General features: G+C 38.6%; 1 protein-coding gene across 1 annotated transcript; it reads left to right on the top strand.

Moving 5' to 3' along the window:
• The first annotated feature begins 648 nt into the window (after positions 1-648).
• LOC308553152 (killer cell lectin-like receptor 2) lies at positions 649-13,689 on the top strand. Its single transcript, XM_081128869.1, has 8 exons — positions 649-719; positions 2,110-2,226; positions 3,456-3,545; positions 4,480-4,722; positions 6,387-6,529; positions 8,426-8,529; positions 11,667-11,833; positions 11,922-13,689. The coding sequence occupies exons 2-7, from the start codon at positions 2,112-2,114 to the stop codon at positions 11,800-11,802; spliced, it is 831 nt and encodes a 276-aa protein (XP_080984995.1). The 5' UTR covers positions 649-719; positions 2,110-2,111; the 3' UTR covers positions 11,803-11,833; positions 11,922-13,689.
• Positions 13,690-17,960: the final 4,271 nt, after the last annotated feature.

Consider the following 17,960-nt stretch of genomic DNA (forward strand, 5'->3'; position numbering starts at 1 on the left):
TAGATCAAACACATTGTGTGTGAAGTGACATTGATCCTGATAGTAAACAAATAAAACATAGATTTTGATAATGTCTGGATAAAAAAGTAGGAGAAATACACCAAAATTTTTATAGTGGAATTATGGATGTTTTAAAAATAATTTCTAAGTGCATTTATCTGCAAAAAACATAATGAAAAAAAGAAATAATCTTTTATTTTCCAAACAGTAGCATACAAGGGAAAGTTTCTGTCAGATGGGCTATTAAGAGCTAAAGAAGTTAGTCTGATACTTCTTACATATAGTATATATACATATTTATACATTTACATTTTAATCATTTGTTTTTACTAGTAGTTTCTTTTCAGTAGGCTAGCTTTTGCTAAAGATATTAGTTCTTGTTTTCCTGAAAGCTGTGTTCCTTTAGTCCTGGAGTGTTGACTTTAAACGCAGTTTTGCAGAGTTCCAAGTAGCTGGTTAGCTGAGATGAAGGAACATATAGCTCGTGACCATCTTTCCTTCCCCATCAGCATCAGCTTTCATCATGCAGTTTCCTCTCATCACTTTGGTCAAGAGGAGGGGCGGGTGACTGAAGCTGGGGTGCTCTTCAGACACAGTGCACTTCTGCCTGGGGCCGCACAGCGCCCTGCACGCGGGGAGCCGGGCTGGGAAGGCCGGCTGCGCCTCCTCATTTTCCCCGGGCGCTTTCTCCACCTGCGTCACTGCACCCGCAGACGCAGGTAACATTCGCTGTTTCTCCCTCAGCCTTTGTACCTGAGTGCTTATTAGTTCTCCTTAGAAAGAAAAACATTCTAGGAAGAAAGGACTTTAGGGGTATGGTATTTTATTAATTCCAGATGACCAGGCAAAAGCCTGGGCCTGGTGGGAAAGCGTTCCTGACTGACGGCACGAGAGCTCCCCGAGCTCTGGAGGGAATGTGCAAACCAGTTCAGCGCTCACAGGAAGGTGGTTTTCTTTTTCTAATGTGCTATGATTTGTGTTTAGTGTTATCAGATAAAGAAGAGGGATTTGAGGAGTTGATTACTTTTAATTTGGACGTAAGGATTTACGTGTTATTTTATCCATCTTGAAGACTCCTTTTCCTTAGGATATTGGAGAAAATGTGAATAGTGAAGTTTAGAAAATTTTGTAAATTAAAATAAGATTTTAAAAGGACAGAGTAACATGTGCGATTTGTTTTCTGTCCTCTCTGTTTCTTGTATATCATCTTTTCATATTGATTAATGTAAGAAGCAAGGTACAATTTAAATATTTATTACGTAACAATTTCTTTTTTATATTGATATATATTAATAAATTGAATTCTTTATAGATATTACCTAATGATTGCCTTTTAAAAAATTTTACTTTAACATAAACTTCTCTGACAACATCATACACAGGAAGGTTATTTCTAAAATTTTAATGTGCATGTAGTTCTTTGAGATGAAAAATGCAGGTGTTGGCTCCAACCTGAAATTTTTATTCAGTACATCTTGCATGGGGCACTGGATATCTGGGATGTTAACCAATCTGTAATCTTAGCTCTCAAGTAATTCTTTTGCTGATGGGATGGGGATACACTTTGGGAAACACTCTGGTCGAGTTATGTTATAATTGAAAAGAATACATGAACTTCTTAATATTTATATGTAAAATTGAATGTGAATATTGTTTTTTATAGTTAAGATATTTATATTTTCCAGAATTTCAAAAATGCAGAATTTTTGTGCTTTGAATTGATCATTTTAAAGGCGTTTCAGTCATTTGGGATGCTACCAATTTTGCCTAACATTTGTACATATATGTTGAACATTTTGAGTTAGATTAGCGAGGTGAGTAGGACCCAGCCTATTAACACTAATGGTGAATATTTTTAAAATTCTTTTCATATTTTTTTAATAATCATGGGTGTAATCTTATATAATTGTCTCATATAATTCAGTCTCAGTCTATGTGCTTTAGACATTCCAAGTAGTTCGTGAACACGCATTCATATTACAGGCAGACATACATGCATACCTCTTGTTTCTGGTATGTTCCTACAGACTGACATTTAAAATTTTCATTAGATAGAAATCATCCTGATGCAAGGTTTTAATACAAAACATTTTTCTCTTTGTACTCTAGAGATGAGCAATCAGGATGTAATTTATTTAACCCCGACATTTCTTCAGTCTTCTTCAGAGTCACAAAATATGTTAAGGCCTGGTGGTACTCAAAGGCCTGGGAAAAGTGGTGACAAAGGTATTTGTTTTAAGCATCTGGATTTAACTGTTTCTTATGGCTTGTCAAACTCTCAAAGTTTGAAAACAAAAGTTTCTATCTGTACTTCAGGATCTCAGATGGTAATACAAAACCATAAGGATTGTAGTAGTAGAACAAGTCTTTTTATGTGTGTGAGAGTGGAAAAATTAATGAATTCTTTAAATATGAGGGACTAATAGAATGTTTTCTTTCAAATTTGTTCAGAGGAATTTTTGAGGCCTTTAAAAGTAAAGAATAGCCCTGACCGGGTGGCTCAGTTGGTTGGAGTGTGTCCTGTACACCCGGGTTGCAGGCTTCATTCCTGGTCAGGGTGCTACGGGAGACAACTGATCGATGTTTCTCACATCAGTGTTTCTCTCTCTCTCTCTCTCTCTCAAATCAGTTAACAAACAAACAAACACATCTTCAGGTGAGGGTAAAAAAAAAAAAAGATCATAGCATCTCAAGAAAACATCACATTTCCTAGACAAATAAAAGTATAAGAGAATGGTTAAGAGATGAAAAATATGACTTTATTCAGACAAAAGATACTTTAGGTGTCTTAAATATTTACTGAACTTTGATGGCAATGAAGCTGCAAATATGTTCAAGTCTAAAGGAGCATTCTAATTTTTCTGTTCTCTCTCCTTTCAAATATTGTCACAAACTCTAAATTGAGAATAACTTTTACTGCTTTGATATAGTGATGATAAGAGATACAGCTTTCAGATACTGAGGACACGAACGTAGGAAGACAAACAGCATCGTCTAGTGAAAAACAGAATTGATGAGAAAGAAAGGAAAGCTGATTTCTAGAAATACCTTTAAGATGAACCGCAGCCACATTTGCAGCTTCAGAACCTCCACCCTTGGCTACCAGTTTCTCCAGAATGTTGGCCGCTTTTCCCTTCCTCCTCACGGTTAGCTGTGGCCACAGCCAGGAGTGCGCAGGCCAGTACGGGTTTCCCGTCCTCTGTGCCTTTGAAAGGGACGCACTTCTGAAATCCTCGAACTGTTCTTGTGCGTAGGATTTCTACCATGGCGCGTGTCAGTCAGAAACTTTAAAACTGTAACTACGTACTAGATTCCAAATTTAGATCAACTTGGATGATATCATTTCGTAACATTTTTAGAGAACATTCGCCCCTTTGTTTCAAATGGTGGCCCAGTGAAGGTTAGCAGTGGGCCGAGCTCTACCCCTGATGATTATTGCCTTTTCTTTTTTAAAGGGTTTTCAGTACCCTGGCGTCTCGTTGCAGTGGCTCTTGGGATCCTCTGTCTACTTCTAATGATGACAGTCATAGCGCTGGGCACAATGAGTAAGTAATTGAAGTCACCCTTCGAGTGAGAGGCGTGGCACTAGTCTCCGATTTTGCAGGTATTACCTGCTCCGTCCGTTGTTCCCTGACCGTGATAAGGGGATGTTTCAGGTGCCTCTTGCCCAGTGGCTTTGTCCCAGACACATCACATGCTCTTGCCGCTCCGCTGGCCTGTTCCAGCGACCCTCATTCTTCCCCATGCACGGTAATGTTCCTTTTGATACAGGACTTGGTAATATTCTGTGTCCTGAGTTTAGATCATTGTGGATCTTAGATAAACATTCTTTGAGAAACAACTGTTCAGAAGAAATTGTGGCTTTCTCTTATTTTTCTAAGAATACAATGATAAAATGATTTGGTAAAAAGAGAGATTCTATACATGGATGCTAGAATCTTGAATTCATCAAACTTTTATGTTTCATTTGAATTCCTTGATATCTTTAGAGAAAATCACGAATATATTACACTCAGATAAAATGACATATTTGGGTCTCCCTCCTTTCTCTTGTGGATATGCTACTGAATAATAATGGTGCTATTTATGTTTCTTAGCACAGGTTTTCACACTCAGATATGTTGCTAAATGTTGCCTGACCGATGTTTACTTTGGCACCTATTTTGAAATAATGTGCTAACTATTAAAATGAAGTTAAACTGAATGGTAAGGTGTTGCCATCATAATTTCATTCAGATCTCTTATTTTATTTAGTCTGCTCTTAAGTTGCTGATAGTGAGAAGATTGAAGTTTCCGTTTTTATGGTCAATTTCCTGAGGTGTAATGGTCAATTTACTGAGGTGCAACTTCCTAAATGTCAAATTGCTAATTAAAGTAATGAAATGGGTTGATTGTCAAAATGAGATTTTTTTCTCTTTAATTTCAACATTTATGCATTATGGGTACAGTTTTGTATTATATCTATTCTATTAATTTCAGTTTTTCAGTATGTTCAAGAAAAACATCAGCAGGATGAAATTCTACAAGATCTCAGAGAAAAGTACCACAATATGCAAAATGAAAACTACTTAACAAAGCAACTTTTGAAAAATATGACTTTGGCATCTGATAGTCTAGAAAATAAAAACCTTCAGGGGAAAAGTAAACTAGTCTCACTCTTAAGAGAAAATAAAATATGTCATAGAAAGAAGACAACCTTTCCAAAATCCTTGCAAAATACAGGTATGAAGGAAATCTTCAGTGAGAGATTGTATGATTTTTCATTGTTTCTTCTGCAGGAGCTTCAAAGCTAATGGCAGGCTTCTGACATATGCTAGTTATCTAGGTCTACTGGAAATTTTAAATTTATGCTTCTTAGAAAGAATATGGCTATTGGGGTTGCTTATTTTAAGTGTGGAATTGAGACCCTAGAAACCATGTTTGGATTAGTAGACCCATGTATTTCCCAAAATTCAATGGCAGTGCTTGCATGCCTATTGTTCCCAGAAAGTGAAATAGTATGTTAGCTCCCCTGAAAATTCAGATCATATTGGACCTGTGGTCAAATTAGTCACTTCTACTTTGTTGCTGACGTTAAATATGGATGCTACCAATAAAAATAGACTTAGGCTGCAATGGGCACAAGGCCTTTTATTTGGATGCTGTTGTAAACATAATTGTGTGTGTGTATCTGCCTGTCTGTCTTTCCATTCTGCCTTGACTTCAGATTTTTGGTCTGTTTGTGATCAATATGTACTCCCTCCAATGCAGCTGCAAGATTTGTGATAGTGTTGATGTTTGTGCAACTCTGTGTGGTGATACCTATAAAAAAATTGCAAGAGATTAAAATATTAATTTCATACAATACATTTTCTTATCATGCATAACAATGGAGTGAATTGACCTGGTTATCAACAATTAATACATATTTGTTTAGGGTTTAGAGTTTACAAGGAGTTTTTGCATATTTAACCTCATTTAGGCATGGTAATCAGTGGAAATTATCATCTCTATTATTAAAGCATTAATTTGGTATTGTAAAATATATAAGAGAAAAAATCCAAATAATGTTTATTTTATTTAGAAGTCATTCTAGAAATGTTTTTGAATTTTATTATTCTTTAAGCAGCTTATTGAGGTATTAATAATATTTTTAAAACTGTACATACTTCATGTATACAATTTGATGAGTTTGGACATATACAGACACTTGTAAAACCATCCACAATTAGGGTAATATCTCCAAAAGTTTCTTCGCGTCCCTTTTTTCTTTTTGTGGTAAGAAAAAACTTAACATGCAATCTATCCTCTTATCAAGTTTTTAAGTGCACAATGCAATACTGTCAACTATAAAAACCGTGTTGTACAGCAGATGTCCAGAACTTATTCATCTTGCATAACTGAAACTTCACACCCACTGAGCAACTGCCCTTTATCCCTCCTACTCGCCCCGTAACCACCACGCTACTTTCTGTTTCTCTGAGCTGCACTATTTAAAATACCTCATGCAATGGAATCATGTAGTATTTGTCCTGTGTCTGGCTTATTTTATTTAGCATAATACCCTCAAGGTTCATTCATGTTGTTACATATGGCAGGATTTCCTTCTTTTTAAGGCTGAATCATACTTCAAATATGTATAGATCACATTTTTTTTTTTTTTTTAATCCGTTCATCTGTTAACAGACACTTGGGCTGTATCCATATCTTGGCTATTGTGCATAATGCTACATTGAACTTGGGAGTGCAGATAGCTCTTGGCATTCCAGAATCTTGATGAACCTCATATCATCATTCTTGAGAGCTATTAAGATTTTATTTAGTTATGGATGGCTGGTAAATATATTGCTCTGCTGAACAGAATGCCAGATAACAAGAAGTTTAACGTTTTACCTTATATGTTGTAGGCAAACTCAGTGAAGAAGACTGGTCCTGTTGTGGAGTAAATTGTTACTTATTTACCATCGAAAAGAAAAACTGGAAGGGATGCAAACAGACTTGTCAAAATTATACATCATCTCTTTTGAAAATAGATGATGAAGAGGAACTGGTATCATGGATGATTATATTCACTTTTATTCTCTTGGACTCTGTCTCACACCCTCAGACCCAAGATATTGAGGATGGGGGAGGGGCCTAGAGAAAGGGACCTTCAGCTATTCTTTGTGTTGTGTCTATTGAGTGAGCAAACACTGTACAGTTAAGAGTCTCCCAGGAGACTCTGCCTGCTAATAGGAACATGATCTTACTACTTACTAAATATTCAATACATATTATCTGCCATGAGCATTATTATGTCCAAAATGGAAACCTCTTTGAGGATGCAGTTTGGGTCTTTGCAATCATCTTTCTTTCAAGAAAATCACTCACCCCCCCCGCCCCCCCCCCCCCAGTCCAAGGGGTCAATGGGGGGAAAAGGGGGACATCTGTAATTCTTTCAATAATAAAGAGAAATTTTAAAAAAAGAAAGGAAAACTACTCACAGAGAAATATGCCTCTCCTTTAATAAAGTACTTAATTGTTTGGTAAATACAGGCTGGACCCAGCAGTTATTTCTCTCAATAAAGTGGCAACTAAAATCCTGGAGTAACATGATCTAGTAGTTACTACAAGGAATCCAGGAACCAGATTGCTTGTGGTCAATTCCAGCCCTGGCACTTACTGGTTGGTAACCTCTGGTACAATACTTAACCTCTCTTGCCCTCAGTTTCCCCATCTACGTAACGGAGATAATGATGAGGGACAGATGACAATTTTACGAATTAGCCTCATAGTGATTTTCATAGCATCTGCAGGTAACATTTACTTGATCAATATTGTTATATATTATATCAAGATGTATATCTTTCAAAAAGAATTGTGAAAGGATAACATACAGTGATACGATATCAAAATTATCTTTTTGATTTATTACTAATAAAAACTATCCACATACACACAATGTGTTTTTACAGAGAAATGTTTGCAACAGCTATTTATCATTTAGGAAAACAACACAACATTTATATAGAAATCTAATAAATGTTTTGATAATACACAAGAATTTTATGTTGTCAAATCAAAATATTTTCTGTGTTTGTTGCAGTAAAATCCAGTTAAATTTAAACCTATATTTCAAAAACATACTCAGTCATTTAATCAGACATTATATAATATATCACTTTGATATAGTACATTTTTGGACTAGTAAATATTTCTAAATTCTCCTTTTTCCTTTACCCCTTCTAAATACTAAACTATAGCAAAGCTCCTTCTTGTGAGGCTGAAGGCTTTCATGCACACCTCCCCACATAGGCTTGTTAGTTTAATATATTGGTTTTGAAGATTTCTTCTTTGATTTAAGAACATGTCATAATTATTTTTCTATACCCTTATTTTTTCGGAGCATGATTTTGAATCAGTTCATGAAGTATCATAAATTATTAATATATTAACAAATTTCTTACTGTTAGATATTTAAATTTTAATATTTTTCCTTTTTTTTTTAAAAATCCTCACCTGAGGTTATTTTTCCCATTGCTTTTCAGAGAGAGTGGAAGGGAGAGAGAGAGAGACACTGTTGTGAGAGACACATGATTGGTTGCCTCCCGCATGCACCCCAACCAGGGCCGGGATGGAGCCTGCAACCGAGGTTCGTGCCCTTGGCCAGAATCAAACTCGGAACCCTTCAGTCCGCCGGCCAGCGCTCTAACCACTGAGCAAAATCTGCTAGGGCTTTTACTACATTTTAAATAATCTTTGACACTGTCAGCCATTTTTGACATAAATAATTTACTAGGAGAAAACTGTTGGAAAATGAAAATACAGGGATTGAGGGTGGAAAGGTCTTTCTGGGAAGAGGTATGCAGGATGACTTGGGGAGCAGCAGAGGACTGGCCGATTTTCCTATCTTCTCCATCTAGCAGATGGAAATTTAGTCACATGATATGTTTTGATTCCTTGATAGGCCTTCCTTCAGTCCCAGACATACCAAAATAACTACTGGATTGGATTATCATATAATGAAGAGAACTATAAATGGGAATGGATTGACAAGGGCACATCTGGAATGTAAGTCTCTGGAATGCATTCAAACTCCAACATTGGTGTTGGGGTTGGAAGTACTGTATCTGAAAAGAATTTTCTCTCATTTCACACGGCTGAACTCATTTTCAAGTAGAGGTTATTGGTAAGAATAAGTAGAATGATTAAGAAAGTGTTTTAAGAAGTATAGTTAAAAAGGAAGAGAAGTATCATATAGGGTTATTAATAATAAAATTATGATGCTAAACACATGCTCAAAAGAATGTGTGTTATGAGGTGCACAGAATTTTAAAAAATCTTAAAGTGATATGAAGTGATTGGATCATCCTGATTTAGCCATAGTGATCCCTCCCATAACCACAAATGAGTATTTTGGGTATCCCCAAAATTCATTTGACACTTCTTTATTACTTTACATATATATGTTTATATATTATTTATAAATATAAATCTATGCGAGTACACACACACGCACACACACAACTTCACTATAGTCCTACTTAGAAGTGTAGTATTTTGTAAACTCTTGGGTTTACATTAAGATATAATCTGCTCAATGATTTTTAAAAAAATCATAAGTATTACATTTTTATTTCTAGGAATTCTGTTATATGTTTTCAAATCTTCTTGCTAGTTACCCATTTTTTCAAGCTGTCTTTTATTTCTTTAATGATAATAAACATACTTATTTTACTTGGTATTAGATAATTCTAATATTTGAAGTTTTGTGGGTCTAATCTATTGTATCTGCTGGGTTTTGTTCATGATGCCATTTTCTGTGTAGTGTTCAGTGGTGTTTTTTTTCTTTTTGAGCTGCTGTGGAAATTATTTGAGAACTGAGAAGGTGACTTCCTCAGGAAAGAATTTGCTTTTGTTGGATGCCTTGGGGCCTTATGAATCTGGGCCACTTTTTTTTTCCCCTCCCAAATATGTTTTTATTGATTTCAGAGAAGAAGGGAGAGGGAGAGAGAGAGATAGAAACATCAATGATGAGAGTCATTGATTGGCTGCCTCCTGCACAGCCCCTACTGGGGATCTGACCTCCATCTGCCGGATTGTAGGTCGATGCTCAATGGCTGAGCCATGCTGGCCAGACTGGGCTGGGCCATTTTTAATTTTAAATTTGGGCTCTGCAAGCCACGTAGTTCTGAGCTGCAAACCTACACAAGATGTCATGCAGAAAGTTACCTTGACATATACATAGCCTATGAGTACACTCCAGGCAAACTCTCTCAGAGGTCACAGAGCAGAAGGCTCATGGGCCATAGTAGGATGCTCAGATCGCAGAGTTAATGAAATCAATGTAAAGCACATTACACTCTGCTAGAGGAAAGACTTGGGATAGCTTGTCACACTTGAGTGGGGTGGGATAGGTTGTCACACTTAGGATAAGTTGCAAGCAAATGAAAGGATCACTTGATTCCTGGGTTATACAGTCTTCATATGGCCTGACTCAACCTGCTGCAAAACCCTTTTCTGATGGTGTGGTTTCTAACCCTGATTTGAGATCTGAGTAATGGGCAGAAGGTTCTTGCGTCCGGCACACACCTTTTCTGAATCGGGGAGATGCAGGAGCGTGGTCAGCCTGGCCACAGGAGCAGCTTTCCAGGTAACCTGATGTGCGGCCACGGATTTTGTGTTTCTTGGGCAGAGGGTTAGAATAAGAGTCGCCAATGGAAGGTGAACTTAAGACCTCATGGATGTTGAGTATCTCTGTGCATCATGAATATTTCGTGCATGCTATTTAGTGTTAGTTGGTTCTTTCTTCCTTTCCTATGTTCAGCACACATGAGCTCTACTTATTGTATCTATACCTTAACATGTCTCCTGGTTACTAACTTACTTATCATATCTATACCTTAACATGTCTCCTGGTTACTAACTTACTTATCCATATTTAACATGTCTTATGTGTTCTGCCTGTGCCTCCTAAGCTGTTTAGTTTCATTTATCTTATTTGTTTCTTTCCCCTTTTCCCTGCAGCAGATTTGAATATGCTTAAATAATACAGCAGGTGCAAATTACCCGAGGGATGGCTTAGGATTTTGAATTCTTAGGCAGGCTTAGTCTTTTGCTCTTCTGCTTGAATCTAAGGTTCAAGACAATTCTCGGGTGTTTACACTGAAAATCGATCCCTCTGGCGCCTCGACCCTGTGTAGCTTGTCTTCTCTGTAGGGTGGAGGGTGGATTCCTTGTTCCACATGCCACGCGGGTCAAGGGAAAACTGGCTGCGGCTCTTCACTCGCCCCTCCGGGTTCCCATCCTTTACTTAACCCTTCGCCGGAGTGTGAATTTGCTGCTTGCCTGCCAGTTCATAAATTTATTCGAGAGGTTTAAATTTTTTGTATTCAGCATTTCGTTATTATTATTGTTATTATTTTTTTGAGAGAGAGAGAAGGGAGAGGGAGAGACAGAAACATCTATGAGAGAAACATTGATCGGCTGCCTCCTGCACGCCCCCTACCGGGGATCGAGCCCGCAACCCGGGCACCTGCCCTGACAGGGAATCGAACCAGTGACCTCCTGGTACATGAGTTGATGCTCAACTGCTGAGCCACGCCAGCCGGGCATGTATTCAGCGTTTTTTATTGTTTTTAGTAGAAAGATTTCTGGTACCTAATCCACCATGTTTCTGAAATAGAAGCCCTGCTTTTAGATATTTTTTGAAGGATTGTCTTGTTTTAGCTAATTAGCTATGAGATTGGGAAGGAACAGAAATGAAACAAATGAAAAGATTGATTAAACAACCTCATTTCTGACTACATTTCAATTCTACATTTTTCTCTGTAGAGTATATACACATGAGACGTGGTTATCTGTATCATAGTAATTCAGTCCTCTTTTTAATCTCTCACTTTTTTGGAAAAAAAGTAACATAAGAAAGCATGTTTGCTATATCACAATCCCTTAGCAATACTGAAAGGGAATTTTGCCTTCTGACCCAAAATGTCCAGTGTGGAGTAAAATGGGAGACTGTGGGTGTAATCAAGAGACTGAGTGAGATTCTATTTGATGGGTGAAGAGCCAAAGACAATCTTTTAATGATGAAGTTATGACTTACATTTGCATATTCCTGATCTTTAGGCAACTGACTTAAAAAATGATTTATGTTATTGTAAGCCCCAGAATTAAACAGTTGACCATACATGTTTTCTGTTTTCCAGTCACTCTACAATAATGAATATGGCCTCTGGGAGAGGAAAATGTGCATTTTTAGCCTCAACGAGAATAACAACTGTGGATTGCTTTGGAACCTACAATTGTATCTGTGAGAAGAGAATTTTCCCTGCTCTTAAATAAATATGCTTTTACCATACACAAAGAGGAAAAGGTAGAATGGAATTTTATTATTTTAGTGTGTTTCCTAAACACACTAAATAATATGTGATTACTTAACAAAATGATGTTTTTGACTGCAGGGCTTGGTCCATTGTGGAAACGGAGATGAGCTGGAAGGGAAGAAAATGCTCTTTTGGACAACAATTTGAGAGATCAGACGTCATGGGTCTTCTCAGAGGAGAGAAAGTTGCCTTTGGAGAGAAGTTACCCCTCTCTTCAGTGGACCTGCGGAATTGTTCTCTTTCTCTTTCCTGGAACTACTCACAGAACCAATAAGAAAACTCATAAATACCTGGGTCTTCTCCTTATTTTTAGGATAAGTCACTGCAATAACCTCTGGCTTTGAGAGATAGCACAATTAAGAACTAAAAACAAAAAGATATCTTCCTCCCCCCCCCACTCATCTAGATGCTTACTTCTCATCTTTAAAAATATATTTTGCTATAATTTCAAACTTCCTGAGTAGTTGAAACAATAGTATAAGGAACCCTCATATAACCTTTACCCATAGACCATTTGTTTATATTTTACTATCTGCACTTTATTGGCTTCTTTCTCCCTCCCCTTGCTGATCTGTTTGATAATAAATTGGGAATATTATGTCCTTTATCTAAATATTTTACAAGAACAAGGACTTACTCTGGTATAACCATAGCCCAGTTATCAAAATCAGGAGACTTAGCACTGATATAGTACTATGCTTTCTCCACATTCCATATTTAAATTTTGTCACGTGTCCCAACTTGGGGACTGGGATCGAACTATTAAGGAAATGCAAATCAGAACTACAGTGAGATGCCACCTCACACTTGTTCGAATGGCTGTTAACAAGACAGGTCATAACAAGTGTGGGAGAGGTTGTGGATCCAAAGGAGCCCTCACTCAGTGCTGGTGGGAATGTAAACTGGTACAGCCACTGTGGAAAACAGTATGGAGGTTCCTCAAAAAGTCAGAGTTACCATATGACCCAGCAACCCCTCTTATGGGCGTCTACCCCCCAAAATGGAAAACATTTATTTGCAATGTCATATGTACCTCTGTTTTCATTGCAGCATCATTCACAGCGCCCAAGATATGGAAACAACAGAAGTATCATGTCCCTCAGTAGATGACCAAAGAACATGTGGTACAGATACAATGAAACACTAGTCAGCCCTGAGAAAAGACGAAACATTGCCCTTTGCAACAACACAGGTGGATCTTGAGAATATCATGCTAAACAAAATGTCAGAAAGCGAACCGTATGATTTCACTCCTATGTGGGATATAAAACTGAAGGCAACAAATGAACAACCAAGACAAAAAACAAACAAAAACTCATAGACACAGACAACAGGATGGTGATTACCGAGGGGAAGGAGTAGGGGGTCGAGTATATGATGGGGAAAGATTTGACTTGGGGTAGTGGGCACACAATGCAGCATACAGATGATGTGTTATAAATTGTACACCTGATGTGTTACAGAATCGTACACCTGAAAAGTAAATATACTTTTATTTACCAATGTCACTCCAATAAATTTAATGAAAAAAATGGTGAAGCTTCCTGTTGGTACTTGAAAGGAATAATACCTATTGCTTTCAGCCATGTAACAACAATTAAAAAGAATAAAACGTGATGATTTAAAAAAAAAATTACACTGTATATTGACTATTCCAGAATCTTTTATTTTCTCAAAATCTCTTCAAAAATACCTGATTGAGATTGCATTGAATCTGTAGATTAATTTGGGAGAATTGACATCTTAATAATATTGAGTGTTAGAATTCATGAACATGATTTATTTTTCCATTTAGTTAGGTCTTTAATTTCTCCCAACAATGTGGTGCATTTCAGGATATATGTCTTATATATATTTTGTTAAATTCATATTGTTGTTACTATTATAAGTGGCTTTTAACTTTTTTCAAATTATTTGTTGTTAGTTTATGGAAATAAATTTTTTTTTGGTAAATTGATGTTATCTTGTTAATTTAATTATTACTCCCATTAGTTTAAAAATAAATTCTTTGTAGATTTCCAAACTAGGAGGGGCCGGATCTAGAGTTAATGGGCAGGACTGCATATCATTTGGAGGCCTGATATTTGAGGCAGATACAATGATTAATTGGGCTGTATTGTAGGAGAGGAAAAAAATTAATTACCCTACCCCTCTAGATTTTAAGACTAAATTGAGATGAGACAAATTAACAGGATAAAAACCACATTTATTTTATTTTAATCCCCACCTGAGGATATTTTTTTCATTGTTTTTCAGGGAGTGGAAGGGAGAGAGAGAAACATCGATGTGAGAGAGACATGTCGATTGGTTGCCTCCTGCACAAGCCTGGGGATCGAGCTTGTGCAGGAGGTGGGATTTAGCCTGCAACCGAGGTATATCCCTTGGCCGGAATCAAACCCAGGACCCTTCAGTCCATGGGCCGGCACTCTAACCACTGAGCAAAACCAGCTAGGGCAAAATCCACATTTAATTATGTATGAAAGGGGATCCATAAGAATATACAGTCAGGCAATCAAAGCTGATATGATATTCTGAGCTAAGGTGAAGGGGGTAGTGGTCTGGGACTTCAAAGTGGTGGAGAAACAATTCACAGGTAAAAACCTGTTACATGAGTAAAAACTGCTGTTTTTTTGTGAAGCCTTGGACAGCCTGAAAATGTACCATCTTGTACTTTCTGGAAAAACAAATGTTTGGTTAAATAACCTTGGTCATGTAGAGACAATGGGACACAGAGAGGACTTGGATCTCCAGGTCCTGCCAAGCTTCCCCCCTCCATCCAGCCCCCCAACTCCCCACACCCAGCCCATATGCTTTGTAGTTATTCTAATAATAGCTCTCTTCCTGGAACAGGCCCTCTATCTAAATTTTTTTAGTTAGTAAAGGGGGAGGAGAATGAAATACTTCCTGAGTTTTCTGTTTCTTAAAAATAATCAGCTTAAAATAACCCTTACGCCAAAGAGATGTATCTCGTGGCAGCAAGTTTTGCGACCCTGCAGTGTCTCTCGTGGCGGGAGAGGGCAAGAGCCTCTTTGCTGGTAGCAGACAGTGGCTCACATGAGGCGGGGGCACGACGCCGTGACCTGGCTGCGGTGTGCACGCAGGACAGGGTGGCACTGAGTGCCGAGGCCGCAGGTGCCCCTCGGGCCGGCCGTGCTCAGAGCTGTCCCTCCCTCCCCCAGCTCAGCTTGCGCTGCAGGGGCGCTGACTCCTCCGGGCTGCGCTTCCCAGTGTCTCGACCAAACAGAGCCCCAGGAAAACTTAGGGCCTCCCCATGCTTGGCGGGGCAGTGAAAATGAGGAAACAGGGGCGTTCAGCGGGGAGGATGGGGACAAATTCTGGGGGACGCAGAACCGGGCTGGCCGCTGCTCCACGAGGAACAAAGCCGGCCACTTGGCCGCGGGGAGTGCGGCTGTACAGAAACCGCGATTCTAAGCAGCAGGTGGGGGCAGGAGGGGAGAGGAGATGCGCGTGCGGATTTCTTTCCGTCTCGTGTCTCCCATTAGTTGTAGCTGCAGCTGTAGTTCATCCCGAATGCAAACGAGGAACCTGCATTGCAGGGGGCACAGCCGCTGGTGAACCCCGCTCTCCCATCCTCTGGGGCGGTGCTTGTCAGAGTCCGCAAAGGCGTCCACAGCTGGACAGGCCAGCTGTAGGCTTGAGACAGGGGAGACACGCAGCCTCACCGGTAAGCGATCAATACCTTTATCATCATCTTATAGATGATGAAAGCAAGGCTTAGTAAGATTATTCAATTAAATAGTTGGAGTCAGGTTGAATCCTGACCCCCTGACTCCACGCTGACAGTGACATAGCTCTGACTTTCAGCTTCAGCTGAGCTATCTTTGCATTAGCTCAATAGGCTGTGAATGATAATAATTGAGAATAATGGATATTTTCCTGGGTACAAAAGAAGATATATATGTTGTTATAGGCATTGAAAAATGGTGGGTGCAATGCTTTCATGCAAATTATTATTATTATTTAAAATAGGCCTTTTAGTCTGTTACAGTAGCAGTAAGACCAAGAGGAGACACAAATTGAACCTGATTCTTTTTTTTTTTTTTTAATATATCTTTATTGATTTCAGAGAGAGGAAAGGAGAGGGAGAGAGAGAGATAGAAACATCAATGATGAGAGAGTCATTGATCGAGCCCTCAACCCGGGCATATGCCCTGACCGGGAATCGAACCCCGATTGCCTGGATCCCAGGTCGATGCTCAACTGCTGAGCCAAGCCCAGCCAGGCTGAACCTGATTCTTAAAAAAAAGTTGAACCTGATACTGAGTTCATTGTCAGAAGGTGGGTGCAGGCTCACGATGTGAAGAGATGATTATCAGAAAGCAATAGTGTGGAACGCATCGTTTTCAGTTTTTCCTTCTTAGATTTGATCTGCCATGTTTTTGTCAGAATCTCAAAGTGGAATCCAGATATTTTACAAAAAAAAATCCTGAGATAACTCAGTGTTCTGAAGTGGTTACTGGACACCCTGAACCTCTATGCTCAATGCAGGTCGTTTTACCCATTACAGGCTCCACCGTGAGTTTTACTTGGGCTCATCTGCTTTTCTTGCTCTTTCTTCTCTTGCTAATCAGCTTAAGAGGCACAGCTGCTCATATTCCAGTCCCGTTAGAATGACTGTCCGCTTTCCTGCTCGACTGAGCTCCTTTGTCTCCTATTAGGCCATTTTGGATTACATTAAGCAAATGTCCATTCATCCAAATTGCACCAAAAAAATGTTTTTTACACCCTCTTTCCTAATTTGTATAAATTTTCTTGCCTCAGTAGCAGTTTGCTTTTGTCATGAATGAAAGCAATATAAAACAAACACATTAGTGGCTTTTATCAGGGAGGTCTTAGAAGAAAAGTGAGCATTAAAAAAGAAATATAGATGTAAAGAATTAAAATAGCAATAAATAGGGACCTATCAATAATAGCCTTAAGGACCTTAAGGGAGAGATCAACAGCAATACAGTCATAGTCGTGGACTTTAACACCCCACTGACTTTACAGGATAGATCTTCCAGACAAAAGTCAACACAGAAACAGTGACTCTAAATGGCACACTAGAGTAGATAGATTTAATTGATATTTACAGAACATTTCACCCCAAAGTGGCAGAGTAAACGTTCCTCTCAAGTGCACACGGAACATTCTCAAAGTTAGACCACACGTTAGGACACAGAACAAGTCTCTACAAGTTCAAGAAGATTGAAATCATATCAAGCATCTCGGATCACAATGGCATGAAATTAGAAATCAACTACAGTAAAAACACTCAAAAGCGTTCAAATACATAGAGGTAAATAGCATGTTATTAAACAATGAATGGGTTACCAATAAGATCAAGAAAGAAATCAAGAATGTCCTGGAAACAGATGAAAATGAACACACAACTCAAATCTATGGGACACAGTAAAAGCAGTCCTAAGAGGAAAGTTCATAGCACTACAGGCCTATCTCAAAAAGCAAGAAAAAGTTTCAGTAAACTATCTAACCCTACAACTTAAAGAATTAGAAAGCTCCCCTGTGAAACTGTCCAGACCAGGGCTTTTTGCTGGGAGTTTTTCTATTATGGCTTTGATGTCATCAGTTGTTATTGGCCTATTCAGGTTTTCTGATTCTTCCTGATTCTGTTTTACATGATCTCACTCATATGTGGAATCTAATAAACAAAATAGACTGAGGAACAAAATAGATCCAGAGACATCGAACATGGAACAGACTGATGAGTCTCAGTGGGAAGGTGGGGGTGGGGGAGAGGGTGGGGGGAGATTAATCCAAGAATTTATATGCATAACCCATGGACACAGACGACAATGTGGGGAATGCCTGGGGATGGGGTGGGGGCGGGTGGAGGGGATCTGGGGGTGGGAAAAAAGGATGATATCTGTAACACTTTCAACAATAAAGATAAATTTTAAAAAACAAACAAACAAACAAAATGTGCTAGCTGGTTTCCAAGGGCAAGCAAGCCTGTGAGAGAGAAAGAGACAGAGACAGGTAGAAAAAAGAAGCTATTTCTTGGTTGGCTGTGAAGAAAACTATGTTCCAGTGGTATGAAGTAGAAGCAGAGGGGTGGCACACCTCTGACTTATTTGAAAAATCTCTCAGGGTGTT

The sequence above is a fragment of the Miniopterus schreibersii genome (assembly GCF_964146895.1).
Source record: "Miniopterus schreibersii genome assembly, chromosome: 2".
Classification (NCBI taxonomy): Eukaryota; Metazoa; Chordata; class Mammalia; order Chiroptera; family Miniopteridae; genus Miniopterus; species Miniopterus schreibersii.

What these genes read in the sequence shown, in the direction of transcription:
- LOC308553152 (XM_081128869.1), top strand. Translation starts at nt 2,112, where the DNA reads ATGAGCAATCAGGATGTAATTTATTTAACCCCGACATTTCTTCAGTCT. An exon ending in TGGGAAAAGTGGTGACAAAG is followed by an intron (nt 2,227 to 3,455) that starts GTATTTGTTTTA and finishes TCTTTTTTAAAG; the next exon opens with GGTTTTCAGTACCCTGGCGT. An exon ending in AAAATCCTTGCAAAATACAG is followed by an intron (nt 4,723 to 6,386) that starts GTATGAAGGAAA and finishes TATATGTTGTAG; the next exon opens with GCAAACTCAGTGAAGAAGAC.